Source organism: Cydia pomonella, chromosome 25, assembly GCF_033807575.1.
Source record: "Cydia pomonella isolate Wapato2018A chromosome 25, ilCydPomo1, whole genome shotgun sequence".
In the NCBI taxonomy this organism is placed as follows: Eukaryota; Metazoa; Arthropoda; class Insecta; order Lepidoptera; family Tortricidae; genus Cydia; species Cydia pomonella.
The window spans coordinates 3459339-3477435 of NC_084727.1; the positions used below are offsets into that span (position 1 = coordinate 3459339).

The 18097-nt window shown below is 39.5% G+C and overlaps 1 protein-coding gene across 2 annotated transcripts; it reads right to left on the reverse strand.

The window, feature by feature from the left end:
- Positions 1-111: 111 nt before the first annotated feature.
- On the reverse strand, positions 112-14332 carry LOC133531477 (uncharacterized). 2 transcript variants are annotated; one of them, XM_061869725.1, is made up of 10 exons: positions 14316-14332; positions 12093-12173; positions 10765-10827; positions 9399-9504; positions 8174-8311; positions 7462-7616; positions 6539-6596; positions 4741-4850; positions 2892-2978; positions 112-1199 (listed from the first exon to the last, which is right to left on the reverse strand). In XM_061869725.1, exons 1-10 carry the CDS (start codon positions 14319-14321, stop codon positions 1122-1124), a joined length of 882 nt encoding a protein of 293 aa, XP_061725709.1. In that variant the 5' UTR covers positions 14322-14332; the 3' UTR covers positions 112-1121. The 2 variants fall into 2 exon arrangements, with proteins under 2 accessions (XP_061725709.1, XP_061725710.1); XM_061869726.1 differs by lacking the exon at positions 10765-10827 and having other exon boundaries at positions 14316-14331.
- Positions 14333-18097: the final 3765 nt, after the last annotated feature.

Sequence of the window (18097 nt, forward strand, 5' to 3'; positions counted from 1 at the left end):
TACCCTGTTATTGTAAAAAGCATGTATGCTAACGAATAAAATAAAATAAAAACTATAATATAAAGGTACATTCGCTTGGATTTAACATATTTTATAAATAAAAAACTGATAAGTAAAAAAAAATCACATTTATTTTTACTAAAACTAAGTACACTGGTATGGTCACATAAGTAATATATTTTAAAGTATCCCACCTATTCCAAGGAAGGCGGACTTTCGAAAAAAAGCAATAACTCGTTTTGAAATGAATTTCTAGAAATATTACTAATTTATTATAATATATTTATAAATATTAAGTCATTCAAAGTTCAAGAAACAGTCATAAATATAAATTTAAACATATACTTATCTAAACAATGTTTGCTATTTGAAATAGCCTGTGATACAATAACTTGACAGTTTCGAGAAAAACATAGTCGAATTCTTGCTTAAGTAGCTCTCAGACTACCTTAAAAATACTTTAGATTTTTTTAAAGATGAAGTGCAAAATAGGTTAGAGACTAGAAAAAATTGCATCCTTTTTTTAGTCAGACATCTTAGTGCCTCTGTTATGTACGAACCAATGCGCAAGTAGAAGCCACAGACTGAAAATATTTTTTATTTAAACTGGCTTTATCACATGCTTAGATGTATAAATTAGAACATAGGTTAAACTATTAACCTTAACCCTAAATATACTTATTATATAAATATACTTAGGAGGACATCGTCTCGCGTGATCTCTATGCTTTTAATTTTTATTTAATCCAGCGCCATTAACGACATTAGCCCTAGTTTACCCTCTGCCCTAGTTTACCCTCTGGGTTGGAAGGCCAGATGGCAGTTGCTTTCGTAAAAACTAGTGCCTACGTCAAATCTTGGGATTAGTTGTCAAGTTGTCAAGCGGACCCCCAGCGCCATTAACGACACATTGTCGTCATTCTGCGTTCGTGTGTGAAGCACTGAAGGATAGCTGTAAGTTATTGCTGCTGTAGGAGTTTACATTACTGCTTATGAAACCACAGCAAAATTGTATCCGTTTAGAAAGCAGTTTAAGCATTCAGCGCCAAGCACGACGCATTGTCGTGCATATCGGATTGAAGTGTGTCTAAAGTTACATCCTAAGTTTATATAACTACTGGTTAACCTTGGAAGGAGAAGGCAAAGCCTTCGCCGAAGTTGTGAGGCCCACTTTGGACTTCGTTCTCCTGTGGACGGTACTGAAAAAAAAAAGAATAAAATTAGCAGTGGGGATGGTGGTGGGTTAGGCGTGAGGTACTGTGAAGGCGGCCATGGGAGGGTAAGGGGTTTGGTCGTGAGGGTAGCCTTGGAGGTGTTATTTTTCTTGTATATTTTTGCTGAGGTGTGCCAATAAAGAGTATTTTATCTATCTAAGAGAGAAGAACTCTGCTGACGCCACCCTACATTAAGGGGCTCCCTAACGAAAATGAGCTTCGATCTGAATCCAGAGGCGGCGTTAGGCGTAGGCGACGTGGGCCACCGCCTACGGCCTCGCGGTCTGAGGGGCCTCGCGCCTCAAATAAGTACCTGTACCTCGGCACCGTAAAAATGTTCGTTATTTCATGCGCCACCAGAGGGCCTCGCTAAATGTACCTTGCCCATATAAAATTTTGGTCTTGCCCCGCCACTGTCTAAATCCCTTAGTTTTCTAATGTTTTTTTGGGGTTATTCACGGATGGTCTAAAACGCAAAATGACTAGTGTAAGGGCTCCTCTACACGATGGCCCATCGTAAGCCAGTCTAAGGGACGCAGCTATGCAGTGGAATGAGATAGCAATATCACTTGCTCCCTCTAACGCATAAATGCGTTCCTTGGACTGGCCTACGCTGGGCCATCGTGTAGAGGAGCCATAATATTTTGCCTATATCACTTTTAGTCTACATCGCGAACGGTCTAGAACGCAAAATTTTCGTCGTTTTATCTTTACGTTAGCGATGTCGACGGAGCCCCGCTGCCGCGGGGCTCCTATTCTGGGCGGTTTGACCTTCGGCCATTTGAAGATAACTAACAAAACTAACCTACCTAATGAAATAAAAAAGTGGTCATTTTGCGTTCTAGACCTTTCGCGATGTAGACTAAAAGCGATATAGGCAAAATATTACACTAGTCATTTTGCGTTTTAGACAATCCGCGAATAACCGTTTTTTTGTAGCTTATCATATTAACAGCAACGACTTTAAGCAATATAGTATCCCATATTTACTTCAAAGTTCACTGTCTTCGAGATATTTGGCATCAAAATTGAACAATTTTAGCCCAAAAAACTGGTTTTCTGACCATAACTTTTGTGTTATTTAGTTTAAAATTAAAATCTCAGACCAGTTTTTAGAGACGTTAAAGACGAACCTAAATATGTAGACTTCGTACATGTAAAATCCTTCACAGCAATCGAATAACGAAATAAGTGTTTTTTTGACTACCGGTCAGGTCAGGCAGTGGGTAGTGACCCTGCCTATGAAGCTGATGGTCCCGGATTCAAATCCTGGTAAGCATATATTTATGTGCTGAACACGAATATTTGTTTCTGAGTCATGGGTGTTTTCTGTGTATTTAAGTATATATAATTATATATTATATATGTATATATTATTGTCTAGGTACCTACAACACAAGCCTTATTGAGCTTACTGTGGGACTTAGACAATTTGTGTAATAATGTCCTATAATATTTATTTATTTAGACAATGTTTCAAAAAAAATAAAAATAAAATAAGTGTTCATTTCTTTTAAAATCCGATAGACCAGAATGGAGATAAAAGATTAAAGAACCGATAGCCGTTTGTCTTATAATTCTATCTACAGTGCAAATGTAGGAGTAACGACTCAAAACTTGTCAAACATCGATGAAATCCTCGGGGAGCCCCTTAAGCAAATGTTAGACTGAAGTTACCTGTCCATCGTCCTCCTGGCCCTGCGCCCTCCAACTCTGAGGGTAATATTGTGACGCTGTCGCCCTCTGTTGACCGCCCTCGCCACCCTATAAACAGTTCAGTTCAAATATATTTATTTCTCTAAGATTATAAATCACTGAAACGAGAATAATAATAATAAACAAACGGTTTAGAATAATCATATTGTAATTTACGCTTCATAAACAGGACTAGCATAGGTAATATGTATAAATCAATCACGGCGGCATAGCGGCAAAGCGGTAAAATAAAAACTCTACTAAATAAAAACACACATATCAGTGAAAGAATAAGGATCAAAGTCAAATGGCGTTGTAAAAGTTTTAATCATGTGTCGAAAGATGGCAGTAAATTTACTGTGGCTACAAAGTTTTCTTCGACAATCCACCTCTATTTCAAATTCTCTTTGCTACTCATAAAGTGATTTTTTTTTTCACTTCAACCCTGTGGTGTGGGATCATGAAGTATAGTTGAATTGTAAATTGTAAAACTATTTGGGTCTATTTGTTTCATAACGTGAATATTTTTGGAAAGAATCGCTGCGAAAGAAGTCGGTATCAAAATATCAATGTAATGAATTTATTAGTCCTAGAAATATTAGTACTTTTCTTCCAACAGGCAACTAGTGTGTACTCATCGAGACAATTCTAACAAATCCAAACACAATTCGTTTTATCACAGAGTCCCTATGACCACTTCCTGTCTCCATCATCAGATCAGCTCGATGGTACAAAATTTCAGCTTCATCGGAAACCGGGAAGTTGGTCAAATTAAACTTGCAGAATTGACCCGTACAAACATACATAATTAAAGTCTGTCAAGCCGTAAGTCCGTCAGTAGAAATAAGTTTTTGGCAAAAATTTCATTTTTACTTTTCTTTCCACAGGCAATAACTTACTCGTCGAGACAATTATAAAAACCCTCAAACACAATTGGGTTGCGTTGTATTATCACAGAGCTCCTCCTGTCTCCAGCATCAGATCAGCTCGATGGTACCATAATATTGCATCGTCACCCGGCTTACGTATATACGAAAATTTACAGCTTCATCGGAAATCGAGATGTTGGTCAAAAACTTGCAAGATTTGATTACAGACAACGGGACAGGTGAAACTAAATAAAAGCTAAGGTAGAAGTACTAGTGCTCGACGCTGCACTAGTCACCGACATGGGCACTTTATTTCATGGAAATATAGGTTAAAATTGGACAACGAAGATTTTTCTGTATTCGAACTTAATCCTTGTCACTTTGACATAAAGTGCCCATGTCGAGTACTAGTGCAGCGTCGAGCACTAGTACTTCTACCTTACTAGTGCACTAGTCACCGACATGGGCACTTTATTTCATGGAAATATAGGTTAAATTTGAACAACGAAGATTTTTCTGTATTCGAACTTAATCCTTGTCACTTTGACATAAAGTGCCCATGTCGAGTACTAGTGCAGCGTCGAGCACTAGTACTTCTACCTTACTAGTGCACTAGTCACCGACATGGGCACTTTATTTCATGGAAATATAGGTTAAATTTGAACAACGAAGATTTTTCTGTATTCGAACTTAATCCTTGTCACTTTGACATAAAGTGCCCATGTCGAGTACTAGTGCAGCGTCGAGCACTAGTACTTCTACCTTAGTAAAAAACGGCAAAGTAAAAAAAAATAGGCGCGAAGGGTTATCGTCCCATAGAAAATTTGAATTTCGCGCCTTTTTCTACTGACCTTCTTGACTTCTAAGTAGTTTGGCAGGCTATACAGAAATTGCTATTCAAATCTTGTTTTTTACAAGACTTTTTATGTGTATATGTGATACAGTATCAACAGTGGTCTCACATTATTCTGCTGCCAGTTTTGCTGCTGCGGCTCTATCCGCTGCTGGTTGTACTGTTGCTGCAAGTCGTATTGCTGTCTTTGCTGCTGGTATGCCTGCTGGTAATGTTGGTCTGTGGGCAATAATAAATACTAGTTTAACATTTTACATTCAAGAGAGTAGGTACAATTATGGAGTTCTCCCATTTTCTTATATAGATCTGAGCTAGTTTTTAGGTTCTATAACGCGCATTTATCATCCTTGGAGTTGCCAGCGTCCATAGATTATGGAAGCCGCTTAACACAAAGGCCACTAGATAAGTTTTGCAATAGACAAATTTGAAACAAATAGTTAGCATATAACATATTTCGAAATTTCGACGGCCAGACCGGCCTCGTGGGTAATGACCCTGCCTATGAAGCCGATGGTCCCGGGTTCAAATCCTGGTAAGGGCATTTATTCGTGTGATGAGCATGGATATTTGTTCCTGAGTCATGGGTGTTTTCTATGTATTTAAGTATTTAGAATTATTATAACGTTGTCTAAGTACCCACGACACAAGCCATATTGAGCTTACTGTGGGACTTAGTCAATTTGTGTAATAATGTCCTATAATATTTATTTATTATTATTATTTATTAACATATAATTTTTTAAACTATATTTCCATAGACAATGATTGGCCGGAAAAAAATTACTTTCTTTTTAATTTTATTTATTAAAAAATCTAACTTTGTATGAAATCAAAATGTTGTATAAAATATGCGTAAATCGTCCTTAGCCTTCGCTGACGTTTAAATCTATTTTTTAATAAGTAAATTTAAAAAGTAAGTAAACGTTGTCCAGCCAAACATTGTCTATGTTTATATAGTTTTAATTTTAACAAATATATGTGATAGGCCACCTCTTTGTTTCATATTTGTGTATTGCAAAACTTATCTAGTGGCCTACGTATAACGCCTGTTTGCCACCGAAGTGGTATTAAAATAAATAAGGAGTAGGTATTCCACGTAATAGTATGACACGGTGTGAAGCATGTACGACCGACGAGATTATACGTGTTCGTTCCTAACTAGCTAACGAGTTTTTGTAAGGACAGGCGAAATGCTCCGTAAAAATAGGTGTTGTAGATATTGCTATCTACAAACATTCTCAAAATGTGAAAGTTGCGAAACATTCTCAAAATTTGTAAGATTTCTGGAAACTTTCATAAGAAAATTCTCATACAAGTTTCCACTTAGAAAGTTCCCGTTCAGATTAGGGGTTATTACCTACTCAATGTTGTTTCATTTAATATAAATCACTCATTTTGGCATCGTAAGTATTTCAAGTGTCATAAAAATTGAAACTAAACTCTAAGATGATTTGGTAATAAACGTGCAAAAATAAATAAGTACCGGGAGCATTCATTCATGGGCACTTTGAATTATAGGGACCGTGCGCGTTGGAGGGTCTGCCATCTTGTGGCCTGAATCGGAACTATAAACATGCACATTTACACGTCACGTGTTTTCTTGTGCATAGTAGGTTCTGCCATCTTGCGGGCTACATCGGAACAAAATACATCACATTTACGCCTCGCGCCAAAAATCTGACGGCTCCTGTGCTGCCTCCTACAGTTCATGCACGCTCCCTATAGTGGTTAAGGAAATCTTGTAAAAATTTTTTTCGGTAAATAAACCATTTTTATATAAAAAAATAATAATAATTTGTCAAATCTCTTTTGCACATTGGTAGTTGTAGAATAAGTATAAGTTTCAAAAAGTGATGACGAAAAAGTCAATCATTTGATCAATTAGAAAATTCGAGTTGAAAGCTCACCAGAAGTTGGCGGTGCTACTGGCTCTGGGCTCTTCGGGAGATGGCTGCCTTCGAGGATCTGAAAAACGAAAAAGGATTTAAATGCACATTCTTGATATTCAAGCAAAAATTCAAACAGGATCCAAATAATACAAACAGAGAAACTGATCTCTGATTTAAAAAGTGTTCTCTGACCCACTTATCCAAACTATCCCTGACATGGAACATAGCTGGCATGAAATACTCACGCATGACTCTAGATTTCTACCACACTCTGTCAGGATGAGGATGAGGTGATGGATGGGTGTAAAGGTGGATCCCAAAGTGCTCTCCACCCTCAAACTAGAAATTTTATAGAAAGGGAAGTAAATTTACTGACTTGAAATTTCCCATCCCAGCTCTATACTTCAGCTTCACTTTTTACCCACTGGGATCCTTTTAGTAGTAGACTCCTCCCTAGATAAAATCTGTTCTCAGTAATAACTGTCGTAGAAACCAACCTTTCGGAAGTATAAATACTGCAATTTGACCCGCGGGCATCTTACATTGGTAGGCTTCAACTCTGGATACAATCGAAGTTCTTAGTGAAAACAAAAACGTACCTGGAAAACTTCCTTTCCAGCTCAGCTTCAGAATGACTATTTGTCCACTAGGATCCTATGATATTAGGCTCCAACTCGGGTCCCATCGGGTTCTATCTGCTCACCAGCTGATACCAGTTCTCACTTTCTTATTTATTTATCTACTTCTTACTTGGAAATCGTCCTTCCCACAAACATTACCAACTAGACAATGACCTGATATCTAAATCCAAAATGACCCTAACAGGGAACATACCAGGTAAACGGAAACAATTGTGATAGATTTGGGGAGGGCACCCAAACTATCAAGTCAACCTACGACCACCTGAACATGGGGGTTTGACTAAGAAAAGAATTTCTCACCTGGAAACCTTCCTTTCCAGCTCTATACTTCAGCTTGACTAATTGCCCGCTAGGATCCTTGTATTGATATGCTCCCACTCGGGTTCCGTCGGGTTCAATCTGCTCGCCGGCGGCCAGGCCGTTGTCGGAGGCGTACTCGAAACGGAACGCGCCATCTGTTGAGAATGAAACGTTTTATGACCAAATATGATTAGTTGAACACACTGTTTTACGCTTTTACGATTTTAACACGTAATTACCAAGAAAGAGCGCGAGTATTACAAGTTCTCAAGTTCAAATATATATACTTTATTCATGTAGGCCTAGCAACAAGCACTTATGAATAGTAAGACAGTATTCCATATAATTATCAGAGCAATTTATTGATGTTGTAAATATTATTCCATATATTCGCGCAGCAAGAAGATTTTGAGGTCAAATTTAACCAGTCTTTCTCCGAGACCACGGGGATGCTGTCCTCGAAATTTCGGAGGTAATTTTAATGTTTATCTATACGTAGTTTATTACGAGTAGTTTATTTCAAATAAACCACAAAGACCAAGCCACAAGCTTTGAATGATGAATCTAATTTTATGTTTAGTAGGTACCTTACCTAAATGATCGATCTCAAATACTGTATTATGTTTGTGATCCCCCTGTGCTTTCTCATTTCCCTGCCGGTTTTTTTCATTCCCTTGTCATTTATTTATCTCTCTTGTCGTTAATTTCATACCTGACGTAAGAGCCTGCTTATGATGCAGAATGGCGGCTTGCTGTTCCTTAGTGAGCTGGGGGCTGAAGGGGGGCCTCCAGGGTTCTGGTTGGAGGATCGGCTGCAGAGGGGCTGCGGGGGCAAGCGGGCTTGGGGAACCTGGGAAACAAAACAGGATAATTAACTAGAGAAAGTTTTACTTTTCGGTCTATTCAATAAGTCAATTTTATTGTTGCGTAAAATTAAACGGCATTATTTAACACCTCTGTTCACGCCAATTCATGCCATATTCCAGTCATTAAAAGTTCAAACTTTATTAACACGTCACGATCCAACGGCCGGTCGATTTACTTGTCAATGTCATTGACAGACAGACAGTTGTCATTTGAGAGACAGGGAGTTTGGCACACAATCTCCACGCAACGCCTGATAATTCCTCTGAGAGAGCCGAAACACGTATAGAGACATTTTAGTTGAACATTGAACCATTATTACTACGTATAGAACTGGCACAGAAAACCAATATGCCATGAGTTGTTGTTGTTTTGACAACGAAGTATGGAAGTGGGGTATGAATCTCGCGACTTTTATGGCGCTTACGACGTGTTGGTCGTGTGGTACAGGTTTGATATGGCTTCTCTATAGTGATAATAACTCAGTGGTGGTAACATGATTTAAGTAGCTACTCTAACCTCGCCATTCTCGTTCGTTCACAGCTGGTCTCCAATTCTGACTCGTCTGGGTATCCACATAATTACACCGTGACCAATCCTGTATCAAGGTATTCAAGGTGTTTATTGTTAGAACGTAATGTTAACAAGAAGACACCCACCTCGCCAATCCCGATCGTTCACTGCTGGTCTCTAATCCTGACTCGCCTGGGGATCCACATTATTACGCAGAGTCATCAACAACCATGTATCAAGATGTTTACTGTTAGAACGTAATATTAACCAAGAAGACACTAACCTCGCCAATCTCGATCGTTCACCGATGGTCTCCAATTATGATTCGCCTGGGGATCCACGTCGTTATGCAGAGCCGTGAACAACCATGTATCGAGTTGTTTACTGTTAGAACGTAATATTTACAAGAAGACACTAACCTCGCCAATCCCGATCGTTCACCGATGGTCTTCAATTCTGACTCGCCTGGGGATCCACATTATTACGCAGAGTCATCAATAACCACGTAGGTATCAAGGTGTTTACTGTTAGAACGTAATAATAAACAAGAAGACACTAACCTCGCCAATCCCGATCGTTCACAGCTGGTCTCCAATTCTGACTCGCCTGGGGATCCACGTCGTTACGCAGGGCCGGCGTGAACATGCCCTTTTGATATGACTCCAACTGTCGACAAAAGTTTAGCTATTATTATTATTGACGACCGGTCTGGCCTAGTGGGTAGTGACCCCACCTACGAAGCCGATGGTCCCGGGTTCAAATCCTGGTAAGGGGCATTTATTCGTGTGATGAGCATGGTTATTTGTTCCTGAGTCATGGGTGTTTTCTATGTATTTAAGTATTTATAAATATTTATATATTATATATATCGTTGTCTAATAAGTACCCTCAACACAAGCCTTATTGAGCTTACTGTGGGACTTAGCCAATTTGTGTAATAATGTCCTATAATATTTATTTATTTACTGACGTTTATAATTTAATATTATGTTAAAGCTATCTAATATGAAAGGAAAAAGCAATACACAATAGGTATTCAATAAACTTAAATTTAAATTATCAAAACTATAGTGTAATCGAACAAACATCAATATTAATATGCGCCTCCACCCTGCATCGTACCTGGCTCAAAAGTACCCATAATGCCTGCAGCATTTCCTCGCTGCACTGCAATTGAGATCTGTTGAACCAGGTACGATCCAGAGCGGGGGTCGCAGCCCCTCTCCCGAAGACGCCGACCCAGTTCTGCAGTTCTTTTATTTATTTATTATTTATTTATTTATTATAACCTCAAGCAAGCTATTTTGTTTGATTTGCTTTTGTTGTCGTAATTGTAGCACCGCTCACAATATCTCTGCTTAGCCTTAAGGTTGTCAGGTAGAGAAGGAAGGTAAAGTAAGTGGTTATTTAGTGGGCGAGTCCGACTCGCACTTGTCCGGTTTTTTATAATGAAGTAAATTTATATCTCGACATGAAAACGGCTTTAGCTTTACTAATATGCAATGATTAAATGATTAATAACTTTTTGTTTCGGTCCGTATTTTAAGCTCCAATTACATCCACACTTCCCTATTTAGGGGCCCGAAATCGTTTTCGGAATATCAGCACATCTTTAACAACATTTGAAATGTAAAAAAATACTTTGTCTCTTATTGCCAAAAATGTTCAATGTTTAAAATTTGTGCATATGAAGCATTTTTTTTAAATTCCAAATATTGTACCTAAACAATGTGCTGATATTTGGCGAAGCGGAAAAATATTATTTTTCGGGCCCGAAATCGGGTCTGATATCAGGCCTGATAAAGTGTGGATGTAACTTGTGTTGTGTTATGTGTGTAAGTGTGGTTGTGTGGATGTATGTTGTTTGTAGATTGTGTGAATGTGGACTTTATGTGAAAAGTTGGATTGAACTTGTTTAAACCTTACTTTGTCCATTTCCTTTGGCATGTTCCAGGGTTGGTGCATGGGCTGGAAGAGTGCTCCCCTCACCTGCCACATACATACATACATTACATACAATTAAATTATTGTGGGTCAAATCTTGAAAGGTATTTCACCCACTTCCCGATTTCCGATTGAGCTGAAATTATGAATACACATGTAATATGGAGTGTGGAACTAAAAGGAGTGAAATCTCTTATGGTAAAACTGTTGCAAAAGTATCCAGCTGTGAGCTTGCTGTGAGCTATAAATAATAGTTCCAAATCTCTCCAGAGTAGCCCTAGCGTAGCTAAGAACCTAGGTGTTATTGTCGAAGTGAAATGCGCTGTCTATGATTTTTTCAAGTATTCTAGGTATTGTAGCGCCACCTATTTAATACCGATAAGCTTAATATATGTAAAAACAAAAATAATACTTCGTTGAGCCATTTTCACAGCGTACTCACAATGGCCATAGACCGTAATGGCATTTAAGTCCTTTACGAGTATGCCAATTCCCACCATTTTGAATATTTTCCAAAAAACAAAACGTACATAAAATTCACGAGATTCATTTGAGAATTGCTACCTTAGAGGATAACATCCGAATCAAAACGTAGATCTTCTCTAACGCTTAGTTAAAATATTTTACGAGTAAATGCAAAAAATACTTTTTCTCGAGTTACCAAAAATATTCACTGTTTGATATACCTTATTATTGCCTTATTGAGCTTACTGTGGGACTTAGTCAATTTGTGTAATAATGTCCTATAATTTTTATTATTATTATTATTATTTTCCTTTATTTATTTTTGGTCTTAGGCTAGGTCATTTATAATATGAATATAAAAGTAAAATATAAAAACACTCACAAAACAATACAAAATATATATAAACACATTATAAAAAACCTAACCTAGGGTGCCGCCAGCAGCGGGGCAGGGCCCAAGCTGCCGGTGGTCAGGGCCGCAGAGAGAGGAACCGGCGGACTATCCGCGCCGTGTCCAAGATCACCGCCTTCTGCATCTGACCCTTGATCCAACCACCTAGCGAGAGTCTCTCAAGGTGTTGGTCGAGACTCTTCGCTATGAGACCGTTCGCTGAAACGACTATCGTATTATTATTATTATTATTATTATTTTTAATTTTTTTTTTTTATTTATTTATTTATATATTTACATTTACACTTTTTTTTCATTTCAAATATTGTTAAATGTTAACAATCTTCTGATATTTCATGAAACGGAAAACGACCCTTGCATCGGATCCGACTTCGGACCCGTTCATAGAACCGCTTATACTAGCTTTGTAACGGCACAACGGTTAGGGACTCACGTGTTGCTTGAAGGTCTGTGGCGCGTAGAAGTCTTCCTGCGCGCGCGCCGCCGCCATTACCGCACACCACATGCATATCAACTGGAAACACACATTTGTAAATATTGTGCGATAGCTAATAATTACAATTTAAATCAAATATGATTTAATATTTCTATTATTATTTATTAGGCGGGTCCACACAGAGCAAGCATACGCGCGAGGCGCCCGAGCGCGCCGTGCCGCCTCGGCCGAGGCACGTCTACACTGGCCGGTTTGTGCGCTAGGAGATTGCCTCGCGCGTATGCTCGCTCTGTGTGGACCCGCCTATTCTCTAATATTTTATTCATAAGAACAATATACATAATGGATATATACAGAGGATTACTATAACTAGCTTAAATCTAAAATAGGCCCTTGAAACATTGTACCGAGGATGCTGGCGGCATTTCCTCGCTGTATCGCAATACTGATGCGTTGTAGTTGGAGCCGCCAGCTCTTCAGTCACCAGTTACGTCAACCAGACGCTTCGCGATTTCTGCCAAAAATTTGTGCGCACTGATTCACACTCCCTAAAGTTTAAGTTAGGAGGTACACATTTTGTCCTTAAGCGATTATTTCCGAACATATTCACTTTATAAAACAATTGATTGTTGAAGACACCTCGATTTAAAATACCTCCTTATCGAACGACAACCCACACCCAAAAAAAATTAACCACTTTGTCGGCATGATTGATTTATATATCTATGCCAAATTGCAGCTTTCTGTGTATGTACCTACTATGTAGTACCTAATTAACGATCTCGGAGCAAAGCCACGGACGGATAGACAGACGGCCATGGGGAAATTATAAGGGTTGACTACGTAACCCTAAAAACGAGGGTACAATACTACACCGAATGTGGGAAAATGATTTTGGGAAAATGTAAGTACGAGACTGGATTCGAACCCGCGAACTCCGGATTTAACGTGCACCAACTTTACACCGTCATAACTGAAACAGCAACTAATACATCTTTAATACTTAATAAAAAAACCGGCCAAAAGCATGTCTGGCCATGCCTATACTGAGGGTTCCGTAGTAGGTAGTAGGCAGGTATTGGCTGTTGTATTTATAATGTTGCTTTTTTACTTTTTTATTTATTATTCATGTCATTATTCAGGTATGAGCACAGCGTGAATGTCATCTCTCTTTGTGTGGTAGGGCACAGCACAGCAGTTGTCATACAGAGCAGAGTCCAACTGGGGAAGTACCTCCATCTTACAGAAAACCGCAGCCAAATAACACTAGACCCTACTCATAGTGTTGTGTTCCTGCCGGTGAGTAAGGTTCCCAGAGCTCAACGAGGGTGCGGAGTGTTAGGGTCGGCAACACGCACATGTAACACCTCTGGAGTCAATAGGCTAAGGTTACCAACAGGCGGGCCGTACGCTTGTTTGCCACCGACGTAGAATTGGAACGCGATCGCTCGAAACGATGCCGCCATACCTTTGGCCTTTGATATATTAGATGGCGCCACTTTATGATATTTAACAAATTTCACACATATCAGTGAAAGAATAAGGATCAAAGTCAAATAGCGTTCTAAATTTTTTTATCATGTGTCGAAAGATGGCAGTAAATTTACTGTGGCTACAAAGTTTTCTTTGACAATCCACCTCTGTTCCAAATTCTCTTTGGTTTCACCAACATATACAGTTTTTTCCCCTTTTTATGGCTTTCGCGCCTTGTTTTCTTTTTATACCTCGTCGATGGCAAACGAGCGTACAATACACCTGATGGTAAGCGGCTACGGTAGCCTATCGATATAAAAGCGTGTTCACTCCTTTTAAAAACTTGTAGCCTAAGAAATTGTTCACTTGGTACAATCCATACAGAAAAAAATTCACCGACCGTCATGACCACACGCACACAGAATGCGCGCGTATTATTAGAATGTGGAAGGAAAACTTGAGGTTAGCTTAACTCGAATATAAATAAGTACAATGCCTATGACAGACAGTTTAATTTTGTGTGTTTCAGGAACTTTTCAGGAAGATAATATCTTGAGAACGTCCTTAGGTAACGTTCAAAATAATGTAGTTATATACCTAATTTTTCACTATTGTCTTTCGCGCCTTGTTTTGGCAAACGAACATGTAGATTACGGTAAAGATATAAACTGGTCCACTCCTTTTCAAAGCTTATAAATATTGTCCACTTAATATAGACAAATCCATACATAAAAAAAATACACCTACCCTCATGGTCACAACACAGCACTGCACAGAATGTGGACGCGTGATGAAACTCCGTCATATATAGCGTTGCCAATAACTCAGTCGACCGAATCTATCGGGTCGGGTGGGGTCGCTTAACATGAAAGTTAACACTATTAAAATACTTTGTACGCAAGATAATTAAGGAAGATCCTTTAGCCCTAATCAGACATCGGATTTTAGTGTTCAAAATTAAATGCCAGCAAGTTTTTATATCGATAAACAAAATGAGTTTTGTTATTTAAATTTGTCGCCTAATTGCTCCTCTACACGATGGGCCATCATATTAGCCCACTAAGATGGGCCAGCCATTGACAAATATCTAAGGACGGGCCTTACGGGCACTATTAATAGTATGAATAGTGCTAGTTCAGCGGTGTCACTCACGAATTTGAGTCAATTCGTGCAGTTTGTGGGGCCAGCGTGTAGAGAGGGTAGTGGTGTCAGATGGCTTATGGCGCGGCGGGATGGCGATGGGATGGCCACGGTGTCGGTTTTTCATCCGCACATCAAAGGCAGTGGGCCAGCGATGGTGCGTACACATCTACACGTGGCCCATTCCATAGTGCGTGCTCTCAACCATCGCATGGCCATTCTCGCTGGGCCAGCGCTGGGCCATCGTGTAGAGGGGCCATAAAACCCGAGTTCTAGCCCTAACAAAGTTTTAAAAAACTTTAGCCCAACTATTATACCTACTCGTATACGTAAAAACCTATTGCTCTTTCAAAATCGGTTTATATCCGTTAACAATAAAGAACTGACTACACAGCTTACAACCAAGCTCCCCAATACTATGACCTTGGTGGTTTCTAACCGTGTCATAGGTGGTTTGCAACCAATTTTGAAAACTAGCATAATTGCAGCAAACCTTGGTTAACACATTTACTGTCAACGCGAGCTACGCGCTAATAGCGTAGCCAAGGATACGATTTTTCCCATTATAACGAAAATTGACTACAAACAGAGAACCCGCCTAGCGAGTCGCTAGCAGTAAACAAGGGGCCCCAGCACGCACAAGTTTTTTGCAGAAATCGCGAAGCGTCTGGTTGACGTAACCTGGTGACCGAAGAGCTGGCGGCTTCCTCGCACAACGTATCATTATTGCGATACAAGAAGGAAATGCCGCCAGTATCCTTGATACAATGCCTTGAGGGCCTATTTGAGATTTAAGCTAGTTATAGTATTGCTTTGTATATATCCCTTATGTATATTATTACTGTAAATAAAATCTCGATTTATTAGAATAAATTGTAAAAGAACATTGGTGAAGCATATTTCCACCAATTTGGTACAACGCAACTAACGCGAGACAGGGAACCCGATTCAGCCTTCGCCATTTGTTGTTTTTTAACTTGTTTTGACACGATCTTGACGACCGTCTTGGTGATTAGCAGGATCAAAAACAGTTGAAAACCTTATTATTTATAATATTTTGATCGGGCTCCGATTCACTTAATGTACGATTCCCACCGACCGGCTGGAGTCGGGCCAAGCAGGAGCGCATTTTCAATGTGCCTATACATTATCTATGCGAGCAGCCGACCGGCTTGCGGCCGTACAAATGTGGAATACGCCCCGACTCCGCCCGTTCAGTGGGAATCGTACATAAGGCACAATTACTAGTCACAACTAGAAGTAAACTTATTATATGTTCGTAAAATAGATTCGCTATTTTGAAGTGCGAAATGAAGATTTATGTTTAACGTAAACGAGAAAAGGTAAATATGTTTTCTTAGTTTAGTTCACTGTAGAAGAAACGTGATCTGTACCCCTAGTCTAAATTTATTCGATGGCATAACGTGACGTACGCGTTTGCGTTAAGTCTCATTTTGGATGGGATTTAGAAACAGCGCGCCAAGCGGGACAAAATGAGACTTAACCCAAACGCGTACGTCACGTTTTGCTATCGAATAAATTTACACTAATGTTGTGATTTTTTTCGTTACAACCGTTAAATATTATAGGACATTATTACACTAATTGACTAAGCCCCACAGTAAGCTCAATAAGGCTTGTGTTGCAGGTACTTAGACAACGATAGGTATATATAATGTATAAAATACCTAAATATTTATAAATACTTAAACACATAAACGCTTCGGAACAAATATCCGTGCTCATCACACGAATAAATGCCCTTACCAGGATTTGAACCCAGGACCATCGGCTTCATAGGCAGGGTCACTACCCACTAGGCCAGCCATGGGCCCATTTCTCGAACGGTATTAGTCTAATATTATCAGTGTGTTGCCATGGTAACCCATACGACTTGACATAGACTTGACAGTTCGTGGACTAATAATATTAGTCTAATTCCGTTCGAGAATGAGAAGAAGAAGATGTATAGAAGCAAATCGAGCAAGATGTATAGAAAGTAAGTTACGCTCACGCTAGCGAATATGCCAGTTTGACAGTTCACTGGTTTTACGGCACGACAGAATCCGACCTTGTTACATCTTATGACGAAGGAACGGGCATATTTGCATGTACTCGTTCAAGCAGTGCGTTATATTACACAATGTAGGTAACCTATCGCTAGTACAGTCCGCTGCACGAGTGTTTATTTCATCTATGTTTATGAAGAGTTCGTCCTGTTTTACCCATTTAACGCTAATCGCAACACATTGTAGTTTACCTCTAAAATAAATAAATAATACATAAATATTATGGAACATTATTACACAAACTGACTAAGTCCCACAGTAAGCTCAATAAGGCTTGTGTTGAGGGTACTTAGACAACGATATATAATATATATATATATATATATATGTATAAATACTTAAATACATAGAAAACACCCATGACTCAGGAACAAATATCCATGCTCGTCACACGAATAAATGCCCTCTAAATATAATAATAATAATAAGCCCGCAGGGCAGCTTGTGGTGAGCTGTTGGGGAGTAACGACCCCACAGACCCTAGTGCTCCCGAGAGTCGGTAGGGTCTCCGTCTCCGGCGTGCCTTCTTTGGTCGGAGTGGACCCCAAGGGGACCCGCAGGACTCTCAGCTCTGGCTTGCCTTCCTTGGCCGTCCAGAGAGGAATCGTTAGAGCTATATGCCCCGGGGGTGGAAGTGAAAGATGCAAAAGACGCGAGTTGGCACAGTGGCTGTTATCAGCCACTGGGTAGAAAGCGGCGCACACCTCTCGACACCCCTGAGCCGCTCAGACCGGTGTTGCTCCTGGTCGTCTTTACGACGGCAGTTTCAGGGGCCCATCTAGTCAGCGGCAAGTTACCGCCTGCCTCGATAACGTGTTATTATGGCAGGTATTCAGACCTCTTTCTTATTGCCCGTAAGGCCCGTCCTTAGATATGTTAATGGGTTTCCCGTTATGTAGCTAAAATACATCATATTTTATCATATTTGTTGATGACCGGTCTGGCATAGTGGGTAGTGACCCTGCCTATGAAGCCGATGATTCCGGGTTCGAATCCCGGTAAGGGCAGTTATTAGTGTGATGTACACTGATATTTGTTCCTGAATCATGGGTGTTTTCTATGTATTGTCTGAATCTAAATACCCACAAAACAATCCTTCTTGAGTTTACTAGGGGGCCTAGTCAATTCGTGTAATAATGTCCTATGATATTTATTTATTATTATTTATAATAGTTTGACTGTCTTTTGTATTTTTAAGTGGGAGATTCTGTCTTCTCTTTGTCATATTAATTAACATACACTACTACCACTATTCATCTCGACTGTACGTAGCGCAAATTAATCGCAAATTGCTAGTAACACAATTACTGAGGCCCGCGA